At 35.3% G+C, this 17,571-nt stretch overlaps 1 protein-coding gene across 1 annotated transcript; it reads left to right on the top strand.

Moving 5' to 3' along the window:
* The first annotated feature begins 10,676 nt into the window (after positions 1 to 10,676).
* Positions 10,677 to 11,697, top strand: LOC100627206 (olfactory receptor 5I1). Its single transcript, XM_003354392.2, is given in 3 exon segments — positions 10,677 to 10,859; positions 10,861 to 11,211; positions 11,213 to 11,697. Coding segments are annotated over 3 exon segments (945 nt in total). The 3' UTR covers positions 11,624 to 11,697.
* Positions 11,698 to 17,571: the final 5,874 nt, after the last annotated feature.

Consider the following 17,571-nt stretch of genomic DNA (forward strand, 5'->3'; position numbering starts at 1 on the left):
CCCATCCCCTGCCTTTAGGATAACTGAACACTTTGGGTGTTTTCTTTGATGCGCATGTGTATGGACTTTTGTGGCTATAGACAGCTATGAACACAGACACATTTCATTAGGACTTTGCAGGAATTTAATGTATGCTGAGTAACAATGGGAGAGTAGTAATAATAAAAGTCTTAGAGTGACGTACTGGTATTTCAAGGAAAAGAGTTGCCTGTTTCTGTAGTTAATGGTTTTCATAACTATAGGATTCTATAGCCAGATATTGCAGAGTGGTCTTTGCACAAATATCTTACATTTTAAAAACTGCATTTTGTCATCAACTTTTGTTGCTACTCCGATATGATTTTGACATTATACAGCATTGTTAAATCTGCAGGCTTTGCAGATTTTCTTTACAAGTTGGCACACAAAGAATAACAACCCTTTTGTCATCATTTGAAATAATATCTCAAAGTTGGGAAAACTGTTGCAAGAGTTTATGATTAATAATATCTATATTGGTACTGATACCTGGCCATGTTCCAATCTCTCCTTTGAACAGATACAATCGTGAAAATAAATTCCTCTAATTAAAATTTTGTCGTTAAATAAATCTGCTAATTATTTATAAGTGGCCTTATAAAGAAGAATGAGTTATTATCTGGTCTTAACATATTTTACTTTTATTTTTTGTCTTTTTAGGGCTGCACCCACAGCATGTGGAAGTTCACAGGCAAGGGATCAAATCGGAGCAATAGCTGCTGGCCTGTGCCACAGCCACAGCAATGCCAGATCCAAGCCTCATCTGCAACCTACACCATATTTCACTGCAATGCTGGATCCCTAACGCACTGAGTGGGGCCAGGTATTGAACCTGCATTCTCATGGATGCTAATCAGATTAATTTTACAGCGTTGTGCAAATATTGTTAGATTTGTGGCAAACTTACATGTACTTTGTTCTAACATCGTGAACATTGTCTATGGGTCCCTCTCTATAATCTAGCATTAGAGTGTCCGTGACAAATAAATGACTCTGGGCAGCAGCAAAGACCTCCTGTCATATCTAACTGAGATTATTTCTAAACATGCAGTCTGACCTTGGAAGCAGAATTGTCAAGAGAGATTCATTGGTAAATGAGGATAAAATATACTATTTAGACTGGATCAAGGGAATAGCAATGCATGAAATCATAGTGCTGCTTTTGTTAATTGATAGTATTTTAAAAATTATTTTTAACTTACATATAGTAAATTGTAAATTTATATGTAAATTAAAATGTGCTTCTTTGTTTTACGTTCTGTGAGAAGTTCAACAAATCCATTCAGCCATGTAACCAAAAGTGCACTCAAGATACAGAACAGTTCTACTGTTATTGAGCCCAAACTCATTCTGCTCACCAACCACACAGCAAGCCAATAAATTGGAGACAGAGTGTTGGGGAAAGGAACAGTGACTGTATTTGGGAAGCCAGCAGACTGAGAAAATGAACTGATGTCTTAGAAAGCCAGTTTACTCAAGTCAGAATTCAGGCTTATTTTATACTAAAAGGATGAAGGGGGTGGGTGGTGGTTGCAAATTTCTTGGTGTTTCAATCCTTTTTTCTTGCAGCTGTCCACATAGGTCATGTCATGATGTGCCTATAAACCTCCAACAAGACAAATGTTATTGTCTGTTCTGCAAATTTTTATCTCTGTATGATTGGACAAACCATTATACCTTTAAATTTCAGAGCCTTAAGGGTTGGCTACTTGTATATTTTAGGCTGTGGGCCATATTATTTTTAAATTTAATTTAACTTTTATTTTTTAATGGATGTACAATGTTGTGTTCAAGTGTACAGTGAAGTGATTCAATTACACATACACATATGTTCATTCATTTTCAGATTTTTTTTCCCATATGTTATTACAGAATATTAAGAAGAGTTCCCTTCTTAAAGCAGGTCCTTGCTGATGATCTATTTCATATATGGTAGTGTGTGTATGTTGATCCTAAACTCCTAATTTATGACTCCCCTAGTTTTCCCTTTGGTAACCATAACTTTGTTTTTGAAGTCTATGAGTGTTTTGTAAATAAATTCATCTGTATCAATTTTGTAGATTTTGCATAGAAGTGATATTATATATTTGTCTTTACAACATTCCTAATTCAAAGCAAAACTGGTAAGATCAAAGGTTAAATCAAAAGATCTAACATGCAGTCAAATTTGTTCTCTATTACAATTCTCTATTGTCACTGTCCATTCCACAATCCTGTGGCGGAAAAGGGGTGACGACCACTCTGGCTACTTCCTGTTGAATGAGGGTGATGAGGAGGTGATTTTGGAATGGAACTGATCAGCCCTGGACAGGTTCCTCTTATTGGGTCCTCATCTGGAGAGGGGTTATTTTTAGCACAAATCATCAGCTCAGGATGACGAATTGGATGGTCATTTGTAGTAGGACCATTCTGTATTTTTGAATCTATTGCAAGGGTGCATCTCTCCCATGATGGGCACTATTGTGAATGTGCCTCACACAGTGTCCTAGAGCACCTCAGGGATCAAACCAATTCCTTGGGCACTACATCTCCAGAGAGTTGTTTTTCTTCTTTTTTTTCTTTTTAACCTGGAGCAGCATTTTTTTCCAATGCCCTTCCTCCTTACACTAAGGATGCTGTATTCTCCCCAGTGGTGGCTTACCTCTTTTTGGGTTACTTGACTTCCAAGAATCCCATGCAGCTGCCAGAAAAGTGGCATTCCCTTTTATGTCTTCTTTCTTCTGTTATTGTTCCCTGTTGTTGAACAATTTAAAAGCAACATCTACCAATTGAGAAGGGTTCAGGGCCAAATGCACCACCTCACTTTTGTAATTTTCTTCTTATATCTGGGATACTTTGCCCAGTGAGTTCATATTTAACACTCTCATGTAGAGTCCCAGAGCCTTCATCTGTGTAGCACCAATTAGCTTGATAAATTCTTTCTATAAACTCAGAGGGACCATTATTGGGTTTTTGGTGTAGTTCTGAATTTTGTTTAAGCTCTTTTGCCTGGGTACCTTCTTTCAAAGACCCACTAAGATATACTTCCTATAATGCTCTAGGAGTGAAATGTCTCCATTTTAGGCTCAGCAGTAGGAATTTATATTATCCTGTCATATTCCATAAAGAAGAGTTTCTCCTCTTAAAAGGCATTTGATAGTTCATGTAAACTACATTTTCACCTTGATTTGACAGTTTCTCTAGGACTGATTTATGGTTATATTATTGTTAGCATTTTCTAGTTTGATGCTTGTTCTAGAACGTGAGTTCAACTTTCATTCAATTGTACTTAAAGTTACAAACTTATGTACTTAAAGTTACAAAGTTATGACTGGTCTGTCATAAAGTTAATCCAGGCCCATTGGGGTACTGACACCAAATATGGGAAATATAGAATCAGGGGTTTCTGTTTGATGGTGGTTTACTGGAACCTGAGAGTCAGAGTTTCATGTGCAGCGAGAAGAACGATATCAGCTTACTGAAGTGTCAGAAGAGTGCCTTAAAAGAAAATTTAAAAATATGGAGGAAATATATGCAGAATGAGAAAAAGAATACTGTCTAGCATAATTAGATATCCTGATTACACCAAAGATCTCTAGAAACCCTGAAAAAACAGAAAATTCTTTAAGACTGAGAGATTTACTAACTTGATGATTACATAGTATCTGGAAGGTGTAAACACTCTAGATTCTATAGCAAATTGGAAGTACTTTTAAGTGCATTCATTCTCCAGCAGTTGCAATATGAAAAATCATTTGCTGGGAAAGTCTGTTTTCCTAAGGCTCATTCTTGGTGAGCATTGTAGGTATTTGGATGAAAGCAGCATACATTTTGCTGATGAACTTCTATATCACATTAGTTGCAAGTTCCAAACCAAAGATCTCTAATATGAACACACTTAACCTTGTCACTTTCTGCTAAATTCCTTATTTTTCAATTAATTTTTATTAAAATATACTTGATTTACAATGTTCTGCAAATTTCTGCTGTACAGAAGAGTGATCCAGTCATACATATATACATACACATTCTTTTTCTCATATTATCTTCCATCATGTTCTAATTCAAGAGATTGGATATAATTCTATATACAGTAGGACCTCATTGCTTATCCATTCTAAATATTATAGGCAATTCCTTATATTTAAATATTCATCCTATAATTAAACCCATTCACTAAGTTGCTATTCTAGATGTATTTTTCAATTCAATATGATTCTTTCTAATGATTCGAATTCTTTGCTGAATGTCTCCACACTCTTTTCAGTCTCAGTTTTTCTTTAAGGTATTATTAGAGTTATTTTCAAGTCCTTGCTTGCTGACTCCAATTTGTGGTTCAACATTCATTTGCTTTTGGCATTTTTCCCCCGAGTTTATTGTTTGTAAAGTCTTTCCTCTTCCCATGTTTAGTCCCTTGTTCACTGCATGCCATAAGTGGCTGCAAAGAAAGATGGTCCAGATGATTTCTCCCAAGGGAGGCTAATCATTTCTTCGATGAAAATAAGACTGATAAATTCCAACCAATCAGAAACTGACCCTTGGGTTCTTGGCAAGAAACATTCTTCTCCAATTACCCCTGTTACAAAGGCAGAGAGATTCAGGGCTTTCACTTAAGAACTAGAGCGCTCTTCATCTCTTCAGCAAGAAGGGGATGCAAAATCATAATCTCTAGTATTTCAGAGGTTTCTGGTTTATATATCTAATCTCCCACCCAAGCAACTTAAAAGTTGGCAAATGTTCTGAAAGGAAGATCACTGTGTGTTTGAGGCCATGCAAATCTCCAGCTTGACACTCTAATATTATGTAATGACTAGAAGTTCTGCAAAATCCTGATTCCAGCTGAAGCCCTCTTCCAGAGCCATACCTGTATTTTTAGATGCTATATGTGCCTAAATTCTTAAAGAAATATGGCGTTTGATTGTCAGTGTCAATAACAAATCCCTCCAGAGTTTTACTCTTTTCTATTTTATTCTCAGGACCCAAATTCATATGTCCTTTGTATCCTAAGCACTAAAAAAAATAATGGAGGGAATTTCACTTTGTTTTCCCAATATTTTTAGTGTTATTAGTTGTTGTGTGTTGAGGCTTTGACTGTAGACAATGTCTTGAAAGAGAATGGGTAGTTTTATCCTTTAATAAATTAAATTCTAAATTATTTTATTTTATTTTATTTTATTTTATTTTATTTTATTTTATTTTATTTTATTTATATTTTTATGGCTACACCCATGGCCTATGGAAGTTCCCAGGCCAGGGGCTGAATCCAAGCCAGAGCTGTAGCGGCACTGGAACTTTAACTAACTATGCTGGACTAGGGATCAAATCTATACTTCCACAGTGACCTGAACCACTGTAGAGACACTGTTGGACTTTTAACCCACTGTGCAGAAACTCCAATAATTGCACTTTTCAAATGTAAATTTGTAAAGAAAACATATTCAAAAATTAGTTTTATGTAATATATTTTTACACATTTCTCAAATTACTTATTCGCTTCATTTTTTTTTTTTTTGTCTTTTTGCCATTTCAGGGTCCCAGGCTAGGGGTCAAATAGGAGCTGTAGCCGCCGGCCTACACCACGGCCACAGCAACATGGGATCCGAGCCATGTCTGCGACCTACACCACAATTCATGGCAACGCCAGATCCTTAACCACTGAGCAAGGCCAGGGATCAAACCCGCAACCTCATGGTTCCTAGTTGGATTCCTTAACCACTGAGCCACGACAGGAACTCCGTTAGCTTCATTATTATTAAAAGTATTTTTTAAACGTTGAATTTCCAGGGTGGCCATATCATACTAATATGACTAACTTTTATTTTTGCTTTAAGAGTTACCTTGCAGTTCACCAACTCTGTTACTAAATTGTTCCAAATTACAAAATAAGTCCAATATCCTGTGCAAGAATCCCACAGTAAATAAAGAGGAAAAATAAATTCAGACTTTAGCTTAGCATAAAATGAAATTTTGATTTCATAGTTCAAGCTTCCACAGTGTAGTGGAGTCATTAAACTCTATCCCTGAGAAACAATTAAAATGAAGTTATCTGACCATTTTTCAGTCTTGATTTGGAAGTGAATTTTTGCATTGGAAATAAATTTTGACAAGATTCCCTCTAAGTTTCTGCAAACATAAGGGTAATTAATTCTGTGCTGTGAAAAAAAAAAAACTATAGAACCTGTAATTATTATAGTTCCACTAATTGCAGCTAGCCCTGAAATATCTTTGTTTTACTGGAACAGTCATACACAATGTATGTAAGATTAATCAAGTTGATGATGAGAACCTCTATTTTCTAACTGGGATGGTTTTGCCTCATTCCCATGTTCTCAGGAATAAGATGCTTATTTATAAGTTCTTCCATCTCAGAAAACAGCTGCTGATACCAACCATGTTCTACAGAAACTTACACTGGGCTCACACTTCAACCCCCCAAAAATATCAACTTTCAGTACTGATAATATCAGGTAACTTTTTTTTTGAGTTTCCATGTGGTTTTTAAAATAATTTAAATAATGATAGTTACTTTTTTAAATGCCCGAACTACTCACAAAGAACCTCTGCAATATAATGGTATTTGCAGCAACATGGATGGACCTAGAAATTAACATAATAAATTAAGTTAGTCAGACAGTGAGAGACATGCTGTCACTTATACCTGGAATCTAAGAAATGGATACAAATGGACTTATTTGCAAAAGAGAAAACAGACTCAAAGACTTTGTAAAACATGCTTACTAAAAGTGACAGCTGGGGGTGGGAGGGATGGACTGGAGTTTGGGATGGTAATGTTCTCAAATTAGGTTGTGATGATGGTTGTACAACTATAAATATAATAAAATTCATTGAATTTAAAAATAAACAGAAAACAAAAACAGAACCAATCTCCTATGGGTGGGCATTAGGGTTATTTTTAATTTTGGCCAAAATATAAAGAATATTCTGCAATGAACTCTCAAAATATATATATATATAAAAGAACCTCTGCAATAAAGAGTGGGTAGGATTTCAAATGTCATTAAAAACAAGCACAATACTAATGAGAAAAATTGTCTAGTCAAACTAAGACTAACAGGGTTGTTATTATAATTATTAAGGTATTCAAAAAAGTAATTCGCAATGGTAATAACCTGCAAATTATTCCCTAGGAGCACCTTGGAAATGAGCACACTTGGAATCCTTCAATTATTAGGTCCCCAATGGTATGAAAATGTACGTTAACGTCCTTGGTTCTATTGGTGAAATTATTTATCTAGGTAATTGGAAAGCAGCTCCTTCCTTGGTAAGTAGTTTTGGTGGTTACCAGACTGGCTTTATTGGTGCAGAAATAGGCTTTTGTGGATGTGAGAGCAAGAACCACTGATTTGGTCTAATAGTTAAGAAACCACAGTATCAGTTAGTATTGTGCCCATAAAAGAAATCTAGCTTATACCACTCTTTCTTACATAGCTCCCACAGGGACCTGAAACACTTGTTTAAATAAGATTTCCTGCTACAGATAAGAGAACTGAAGCAGTGCTGTCTACTGATAGTTTCAATTAATTTATTTTCTAGTCTAACATTGTTTTGTTATATCTTGGGGGAGAATTTAGAGAATCACAGCATTCTGGTTGGTTCTTTCTGTTCATTCCCTTTTAAAACAAGAATCCAAGTTCCACCAACATCTGCTTTTACCACGTGCTCCTCTTCCCTCTCCCGTTTCTCTACCTGCAATTCTTAGGCTACATGAAAGCTCAGCACAAGTCCCCAAGAGTGATGCTCTCTGTTTTCAGTAAATATGTACATCATTCCTCTCTTCCTTCAGCCACTCTGTGCACTTCAGCCTGTCTCACAGTGGCCCCACTATTGATGCTCTTACCACCCTCATGTTGCTCTCAGGAGCTCTGACTTCAGACACAACTGAATTTGAATTATGCTTGTCACCTACTAGCTGCATGACTGGGAATATTACTCTAAGCTTCACATACTTATGCACAATATGAAATTAGTAATGAGAATCTAGCTTATAGAAAGCCAATCTAGAAGTCAGGAGCTTGAGGTCCAAACCTGTTTTCATTACATCTCAGCTCCCAAACTCTTTGTGCCTTGATTCTCTCCTCTGTAAAAAAAAGATGATAATGATAGTAACTGCATTGTAGCTTTGTTAGATTTTTTTAGTGATAAGTAAATGGATTACCTATTGTGTGTTTAGAATATTGCATTTTACAGTATAATCATTATAAAAAGATAAACATTATTAATAAAACTTTGCAACACAACGCTAATCATAAACAAAGAATAAGAGATAGCAGTAGAGCAGTTGAAACTAATCCTTACTGTTTACTTATTATGTGTCAATCTGTCTGAAGTCTGACAACAATAAGGGATAGACAGATTGATCAATCAATCAATAACAATCAATGATGGTTGGTAGATAATTTTCCTAATTCGACCCATATAGCAACCATGTGAGATATTTGGTGTCATTATCAAATCTCCCCTGCTCCCATAAATTAGTACAGATCTAAAATATATATATATTATATATGCTATATATGTTACAGTACATAGTAATATATAATACAGTATAATATAGTACTATATGTTGTCCACAGATTAAAATAACATAACCATACATGTCATATATATTATTTTAATCTATATGATAATGTATACTACTATACTGTACTGTATTTTATATTACTAAATCTGTATTATAACATTATGAAGCATATATAAAAGTATATTTTAATCTGTAATATAATAATGAAAATACATATCTCACATGGTTTCTATATGGGTGCAAGACCACACAGTCAATATGTGGCCAACATGAGATTCTGATAAAATTCTTATTAACTCTAAAGTCTGTTCTTATCATTTATAAATACCCTGATTACTTTGAAAACAGGCAAAACAAGAATAAATTAACTGCTAACCTAATGTAGTGTCATTCTGAGGCCATAAGTCAGCACATTGATTCTTGCGATTCTCTTAGGCTTCTCTGTACCTATGCCAAAGGGTGGATTTAATGATTAGAAGATACTGGGATGATGATGTTCTTAGCACTATCACTGACATAATGATATTTACATAACTGAGAGAATGACCTTAAACCATTTTGTTCTGGCACACTGTGGCAGCACTAACATAGCCAGTTGGATAGTGTGTTCACTTTTTATGTATTTCAAGTCCCTTCTTCAAGGTTATTTTTTGTGTGTGTCTTTTTAGAGCCATACCTGCAGCAAATGAAAGTTCCCAGGCTAGGGGTTGAATCAGAGCTATAGCTCCTGGCTTATACCACAACCACAGCAATGTGGGATCCAAGTCACTGTCTGCTACATGCACCGCAGCTCACTCACAGCAATGCTGGATCCTTAACCCACTGAGAGAGACCAGGGATTGAACTCTCATCCTCATGGATACTGGTTGGGTTCATTACCATTGAGCCACAATGGGAACGCCCCATTTTTCAAGGTTGAGATAAAATTTATTGCACTTTAAAGTCAGATTCAAATCCACCTACTCCCAGAAAATTTTGCAATACCAGAAGCAGGAATTGGCATCATTTTTAGACTCATCACCCTGAATTATACTAACATATAAATCAATAATTGTTCACTATTTTCAATTGTTCATATATATCAGTGACAATGCTACATAGAGTCATATTTTTAAAAATCAAAAGTTAACTTATGACTAATTTTTTGCCCCCTTTAGGCAACTAAAATTCATTGAGTGCTTACTAGAGGCCAAGAATTGTAATGAATCCCAAAGAGAAAAACATATTGACATAATATCTTGACAGGATTTATGGAATTACACTAAACTTTTTCCTGTCAAAAACGCACTTACTGGAGTTCCCATTGTGGCTCAGTGGTAACAAACCTGACTAGTATCCATGAGGACGCAGGTTCAATCCCTAGCCTTGATAAGTGAGTTAAAGGATCCAGTGTGGCCCTGAGCTGTGGTGTAGGTCACAGATGAGGCTAGGTTCTGGTGTTGCTGTGGCTGTGACATTGACTGGAAATTGCAGCTCTCATTCAACTCCTACTCTGGGACCTTCCACATGCCATGGGTACAGCGCTAAAAAGACAAGAAAACAAACAAAAACTACCTTACAACTGATATTTACTGACTTTTTTCCATTTCATTAATATCATTTTTACTTTTTATTTTTCAAAAATGAGCTGAAGTATATCTTATTAAACCACTCCAACCACATCTGTCAAGAGTACAGCACACTACTACCTATAAATCCTGGACAGAGCTATTTGTTCTACAGTTATTACTACAAAATATATGCTTACATCAATATATTTTAAATAACATATATATATTTCTTCATATCATCATTTTATTCATTACTTCCTTTAATTCTCTGGGTCAGCCTTTGAACTATATTTAGGATACAGAAAGGTAAGAAAATTCAAACATGATCAGACATGTCCGTCCAGTGGAAGAACTAGTCATTAATCAAACAAGTCAAATAAAACTAGCAATCATGAGATCTAACTAGTAATTCTGAAACATATTTCTCAGAGTTTACATTTGGAAGGATGTCTGGGCTGGGATTCTTTATTTGATTGCCAATTTGTTTGTTGAAACAATAAAATAACCTTATATGCATTTTTTTCTCTTTCTATCAATATAATATTTTAGGACGATAGAATTCTCATAAGAAGAAAACAACACACAATATGGAATTTACAGATGGAAACTATACCTTGGTGACTGAGTTTATTATGTTAGGATTTCCAACTCGCCCCAAACTGCAGCTTGTCCTGTTTCTCCTGTTTCTGATTCTGTACAGTATGATTTTAATGGGGAACATTGGATTAATGATGTTAATTAGGATCGATTCGCACCTTCAAACACCCATCAATTTTTTTCCTTAGTAACTTATCCTTTGTAGACCTTTGTTATTCCTCGGTCATTGTTCCTAAAATGCTGGTCAATTTCCTCTCTGAGAACAAATCAATTTCCTACCATGGCTGTGCACTGCAGTTTTATATTTTCTATATGTTTGCAGATACAGAATCCTTCATCTTGGCGACCATGGCGTACGATCGCTATGTCGCCATCTGCAACCCTCTACTATATACGGTGGTGATGTCTCGGGGCATCTGTATATGGTTGATTGTCTTGTCATACTTTGGAGGCAACATGAGTTCCCTGGTTCACACGTCCTTTGCGTTTATTCTGAAGTACTCTGATAAAAATATCATTAATCATTTTTTTCTGTGACCTCCCTCCTCTGCTTAAGTTATCCTGCACAGACACGTCACTTAATGAGTTGCTTTTCTCCATATATGGCAGCTCGATGGAAATCATCTGTTTCATCATCATCATCATCTCTTACTTTTTCATTCTTCTCTCTGTCTTAAAGATCTGCTCTTCCAGCGGGAGGAAGAAAACCTTCTCTACCTGTGCCTCCCACCTGACTTCAGTCGCCATTTACCAGGGGACACTTCTCTTTATTTACTTGAGACCCAGCTACCTATATTCTCCCAATACAGATACAATTATCTCTGTGTTCTACGCCATTATCATCCCTGTGTTGAATCCCTTGATTTACAGTTTGAGGAATAAAGATGTAAAAGACGCCACTAAAAAAGTCTTCAGATCAAAGGTAGATTCCTCATGAAATATCAAGTTCCAAGATTCCTCTGAATCCTCACTTAACACAGGAGGAGCCTGCTGCAACCTTAACCACACATACACTACATCTCCCACAAGCGATTTTATCAAACACTTTTTTTTTCACATAGCCAAATGCATTTTGTAGCCCCAGGATACATGAAAACATTTAAAAGTTTCAAAATTGTTTCCAAATAGTAGTTGGACCACTGTCTGACTTTTAGCAGCCTGGAGTTCATGTTAGAATGGGTTGTAATGGATGTCTTAAGGGATATAGAAAATACTTTAGAAATGTGTGTGTGTGTGTGTGTGTGTGTGCGCGCGCGCGCATGCATGTGCTTTTATGTGCAGACTATCTCATTTACAAGATTACTTTTACAGGATTACTATATCAGGAAGGAATCCAGATTCCTTTGCTTCACAAGCCAGTGCTTGTACCCAGCTAGTGAGCTGCACTTTGAATAATTGACTCATTTGTTCTCTGCCTCAATTACCTGCAAAAAGGGGAGAACAGAGTACCTTTATCATTGATTGTTGCATGTTTAACTGACTAAATGGTGAGAATAGTGCCTGAACTATTTTAAGCACTTGATGGATATTAAATATATATATATATAATTAAAATGCCTATACTATAGTAAGATGGTGAGAGGAAGGAATATTAGAAAAGCTATAATACAAAATTAAATCCATTTTCATAAGTGCAGTTTCATAATATGTTGAACAAACTTCTATACCAAATCTGCTCCAAAGTAATTTAAAGAATTTTTTCTAAGTAGCAGCTTAAAGAATGTAGGTTAATTGCAGGGCAAAGTATTTGTTTTCCTCTCTATATTTTATTTTTTGGTATATCAAAGTATTACTAAAAATGTGGAACATCCTTCTATGACATCTCAGAAAAACTGTCAGCTACCACATATAAAACCTGTCTTAATGGGCAGATCAAAGCCATGACAACACCAATAATGTGCATTTGAAGACTGAACTTAGGGAACATATAGCATTTCAAGATATATTTCCATAACTGTTTTTATTATTATTTTTACTTAGTTGCCTCTTATATATCTTTTTTGGTGAGCTATCTGTTTGAAATATTTTCCCATTTTTAAGTGGATTGTGCTATTGTTTATGAGAATTCCTTTTATATCTTGGCTACAGATTATTTGCCAGATATGTGGTTTGCAAATCTTTTATTCAGTTTATCTAGCATCTATATTACCTATTAGTACATAGGAGTAATAATATTTTATAAAAATATGGAACAGTAATTAGAAATGATTAGTGAAATTTTTTTTCCTGATTATATTCTATTCATACTACTTCAGTTTTCTTTTACTATATAAACACTATCCCAAAAGGCCATGGTTTAAAAAAAGACTATTGGATTGTATTCTGTTGTTCTGCATGTTGACTGAGGTCATGTGTTATTCACTGAGGGGCTAGGTTATGCCACAGGGTCTCTGTTATGGCACAATGATACAAACAGCTAGAAAGGTTGACTCACCTGGTTCCCTTGTTCTCTCCAGGTAGTCACATGGCCTGTCACATGGTTTATCCAAAGATTAGTTGGAATTCTTACATGATAGCTCATGGGTTCCAGAAACTGTCTTATAAAGGCTGGACTCAGAGGTGACATCTAATATTTCCTCCAATATCTGTAGTTACAGAAGTCAAAGTACAGCAAAAATTCAAAGGGACAGTAAATAGGTACGATCTAAGGAAATTCTGTTAAAAAAAAGTACTGCCATATTTATTCTGCCCAAACTATCATCATCCTGTTATAGAACTCTAAATTATATATCCCAGATTCTTTTAGAGGAGCTTTTAATATTTTATAAAAAATAATGAGTTTGTGTGTGTGATCTTTTGTTCTATGATGTCCATGAACTTAGCAAATACACTGAATGAAGCAATACATGAACAGCACATACACAGAAAGGAAGTGACAGGCACATGAATCATCCAGGTCATGGTGAAAGCAGGGTTTGGTCTCCAACCTTTGGAAGTTGCCAAATCACACCTGACATCAAGATATTATCAAAGTAAAATAAGTATGGAAAATTCACTGCTACCTTTTGGGAAGGATTTATAGATGCTGAGGAAGTGAAACTTCCAGTACTCAATTTTGCAAAGAACAAATATGGATAACAGCAAGTTAAAATTATTTCAGTCCTAAACAAGAATGATTATTGTATCAGTATACATCATATCCCAAAAGTACAAACATATCCAACTGATAAAAACAATATATCCATAAATGAAATATTTTTCAACCATAAAATGAAAAAAAAATTGGCACATGCAATAACATGGATGAATCTTGAAAACTTTATGCTGAGAGAAAGAAAGATGGCACACCCACAAAACACATACGGTGTAATTTTGCTTATGTGATATGTCTGTAATAGGCAAGCACAAAAATCAGAATGTAGATTAGTGGTTACCAGGGTCTGAGAGGAGAGAAACTGGAGTGATTGCTAAGGGCTATAAGTCCCTTATTAGAGTGAAAAAAATGCAGGGAGCAGAGAAAATGTAGGGACTCAAAAAAAAGGACCTTGCCTGAAGGCAGAAAAACCTGAAGGCAGGTTCCTAACCAAGGAAGGGAGCTCACCTGAAAGGTACAAGCTGAAGGTGGGCTTCTGGTCAGGATAAAAACCTGCCTGTATGGTACAAGCTGAGGGCAGGCCTCAGGTTACACAGCCCTCATTTTGATGTTGATGGGGAAGAATTGGGGCTTTCTTGGGAAAACCATTTCCATGTTTGTGCTGGAGAACATGGATTGTTTCTCAGGTGACCTGGTCTTTCTTGTTGTTTTATTTGTTATTCAGTTTTCCTCAGTATTTCCTGATTACTTGCTTATTATTCCCATTTTCTATTCTTATTTTCCCATGGTGATTTGTGATTTAACAAACTTACAACAATAATATAAAATTTCATACTGAAGGACTTTCCCCTATTTAAATCCAACTTAATTAAAACATAGTGTTTATCTATTAACTAGTTATACAGTAAACTTTAGAGTTAGGATTTTAATGAGGTTCATAGAAGTTAGACATACATTATTCATGACCAAAAGACACCTAGCTATGAGTTATAGAAGCTTCTAAGTGATAGCTAGTTAAGTTGGTTTATATTTTCTTACACTGTCTCCTTGCCATAATGCTTTAAAGATAAGCCCCAGTCTAAAAACAAGATTTGTGAATGCCAAATTTTTTTGTCTGTGACCTTTTCAACTTGTGGAGACTTGCTGGCCATGGGATGATTTGTACTGAGTCTCCTCCTTTCCACATGATGTATTGTATCTAATTGCCCTTAAGTTGTACTCACTAAATTTAGTTAAAACAAAGATCTTAGAACATGATGTATAGCTGCTGTACCACGTAAAATTTAACTGATGTATTTTTAACACTATGATGTAATCTGTAGTTAGAAACTGTCTACATAATCAACCACTTATGCCAATAAAATTTGAGGAGTCCAGCGCCCTGAAAGAAGGGACAAAGAGGCTGTCTCCGTTGCAAAAGCCAACACGCGTCACTCTCCTATCGGGAAAATTGTACACTCCCTGGCCTCCAGAGCTGGCCTCAGGCAAAAAAAATATTCTGGAATTAGATAGTTGTGATGGCTCTATGACCTTGAAAATATACTTTAAAAAAGTATACATACTCAAGGGGTTAATTTTATAGTATATATATTATATTAAAAAAAATAATGCCACTGGAAGGTAATAATACTCATGGTTTTGGTGAAGGAGGATATTTCAAAAAGAGAAAAAACAAAATAAACAGTAGAAAACAGTTGCAAATGATTAAGAGAGGTCTATTTGAGTTCCATTAGATTCCTACTTTCAACTGAGAAGGAGGTAACTGTGAATCATATTATAAAAATAATTCTCAGTTTTATCCTTAACACAGATTGTACTGGTTGCCATAGTGAACCACTGAAGTTCAGCCTTTGCTAAAGTTGATTCAGTAATCATAGGGGAATATACAGAACCAGAAATATAATTAATGACATGTTTGCATGACAACAAAGCATAAGGAGAGTAGCTTCAGAGATTTAAATCCCAACTGTAGCTGGTAAAATAAAATGCCACCTTCCCATTGTTCAGCTACCCATGGCCTCTTCATCTCAGGTAGGTTAAGTCTCCAAAATTAATAATGTGTGTGGGGGGGTACTTTTTCAGAAAAAAAAATTGAGAGATGTGTAAATGAATCATTTATGCTTCTTAACTCAACTTAAACACTGTAATTTTATGGCCACAAATGGTATTTTCTTCTCAGAACTGAAAGACTCTAACTGATATTATTAGCATGAATACAGTAACATTTAAATAGTTATCCATTTTTAAAGTTTAATTTTATTGGTGTATATTTGATTTACAATGTTGTTCTAGCTTCAGGTGTACAGCAAACTGAATCAGTCATACTTTTTTTAACTCAAAATCAGTCATACTTAAAAATATATCCATTATTTTTTCCCATATATGTTACTAAAAACTTTTGAGTAGACCTTCCTGTGCTATAGAGTAAGTTATCGTTAATCAACTGTTTTATGCAGTAGTGTGTATATGTTATTCCCACCCTCTCAGTTCTTCTCTCCCCTCAACGGTTTACTCTAACCTAGGTTACTGAAAAGCCTTTGCTCCTTTTATCACTGGGAAAGTATAAACATACATTTAAGGGGTTTGTTGTTGTCTTATTTCAAAAGTAATCAAAGTTCTACATTACAAATAACATCACGTAAAAATTGAACTTCTTGTGAATCATATGTCATAGTTACTTAGCTCCAATTGGTGTTCCCCTTGTGGTGCAGCAGAAATGAATCTGACTAGGAACCATGAGGTTGCAGTTTTGATCCCTGGCCTAGTTAATGATCTGGTGTTGCTGTGAGCTGTGGTGTAGATAACAGATGTGGCTCGAATCTGGGATTACTGTGGCTGTGGCATAGGCCAGCAGCTACAGCCTAAAGCTCCAATTGGACCCCTAGCCTGGGAACCTAAATACGCCATGGGTGTGGCCCTGGAAAGACAAAAAGAAAAAAAATATATATATATACATCACCCACATTCCAGTTCTTATATGTCAACAGAGACATGCACACATGCAAACATATAACACACATAAATAGACACATACAGGAGATAGATAAGCCAATATATTTCAGAAGCATTTATTACCACATATCTCATCTCCATTTCATAATATGAAAGTGCTTTTAAAATCCAAAGAGATGTAAATGTCTGTATTATATAAGGTTGTTTTAACTTCTTTTAAGCATTGTCCTATGATAAGTCAAAAGATTCATACTTTGGCACCAGACAATTCCCACAAATAGGTGACAGAACAATAATACAGGTCTAGAGACCTGGCCAATATTACTTATTTTATGTCCCACCAAATACTGAAAAAAAAAATAAACCAAAACCAGAAACATAAATATTTTCATTATTTTTAGTCAATCATATATTCCTTGTTTCTGGAACTTATATGAATACTCTTAATGCAATCATGATCCTGAGACACCAAAATTTGTAATCATTTTTGTATCCATGTGAAAATCTTCATACACAGAAGACGCTTAGCCCATAATGTACAGCTCCTAACCTGCTAACACCTGTGTCTCTTCCATATAATTTTGAAGAGGAGAAGAGAGTTAAATTCATCCAAATTTAATCCCTGAGGTAAGGTAAGTAAAGCAAGACAAGAGTTGTAGAAAATAGCATATCTCATGAGTGACATGATTAGATTAGGTCAAATTTCTCAACTTTATTTCTCAGATAATTTTTGCTATTGGGAAGACAGTGCAATACATCTTTCCATAGTGGATACATGACTGATAATTTTCTGACTATAAAGACACTTATAGAAAGAAATCGAATCCTGTCATGATATTTTGCAGATGTACAGAAATATTACATTTGCATGTGTCATTTTCTTGAACATTTTTCTCAGA

The sequence above is a fragment of the Sus scrofa genome, unplaced genomic scaffold (genome assembly GCF_000003025.6).
Source record: "Sus scrofa isolate TJ Tabasco breed Duroc unplaced genomic scaffold, Sscrofa11.1 Contig1734, whole genome shotgun sequence".
NCBI lineage: Eukaryota > Metazoa > Chordata > Mammalia > Artiodactyla > Suidae > Sus > Sus scrofa.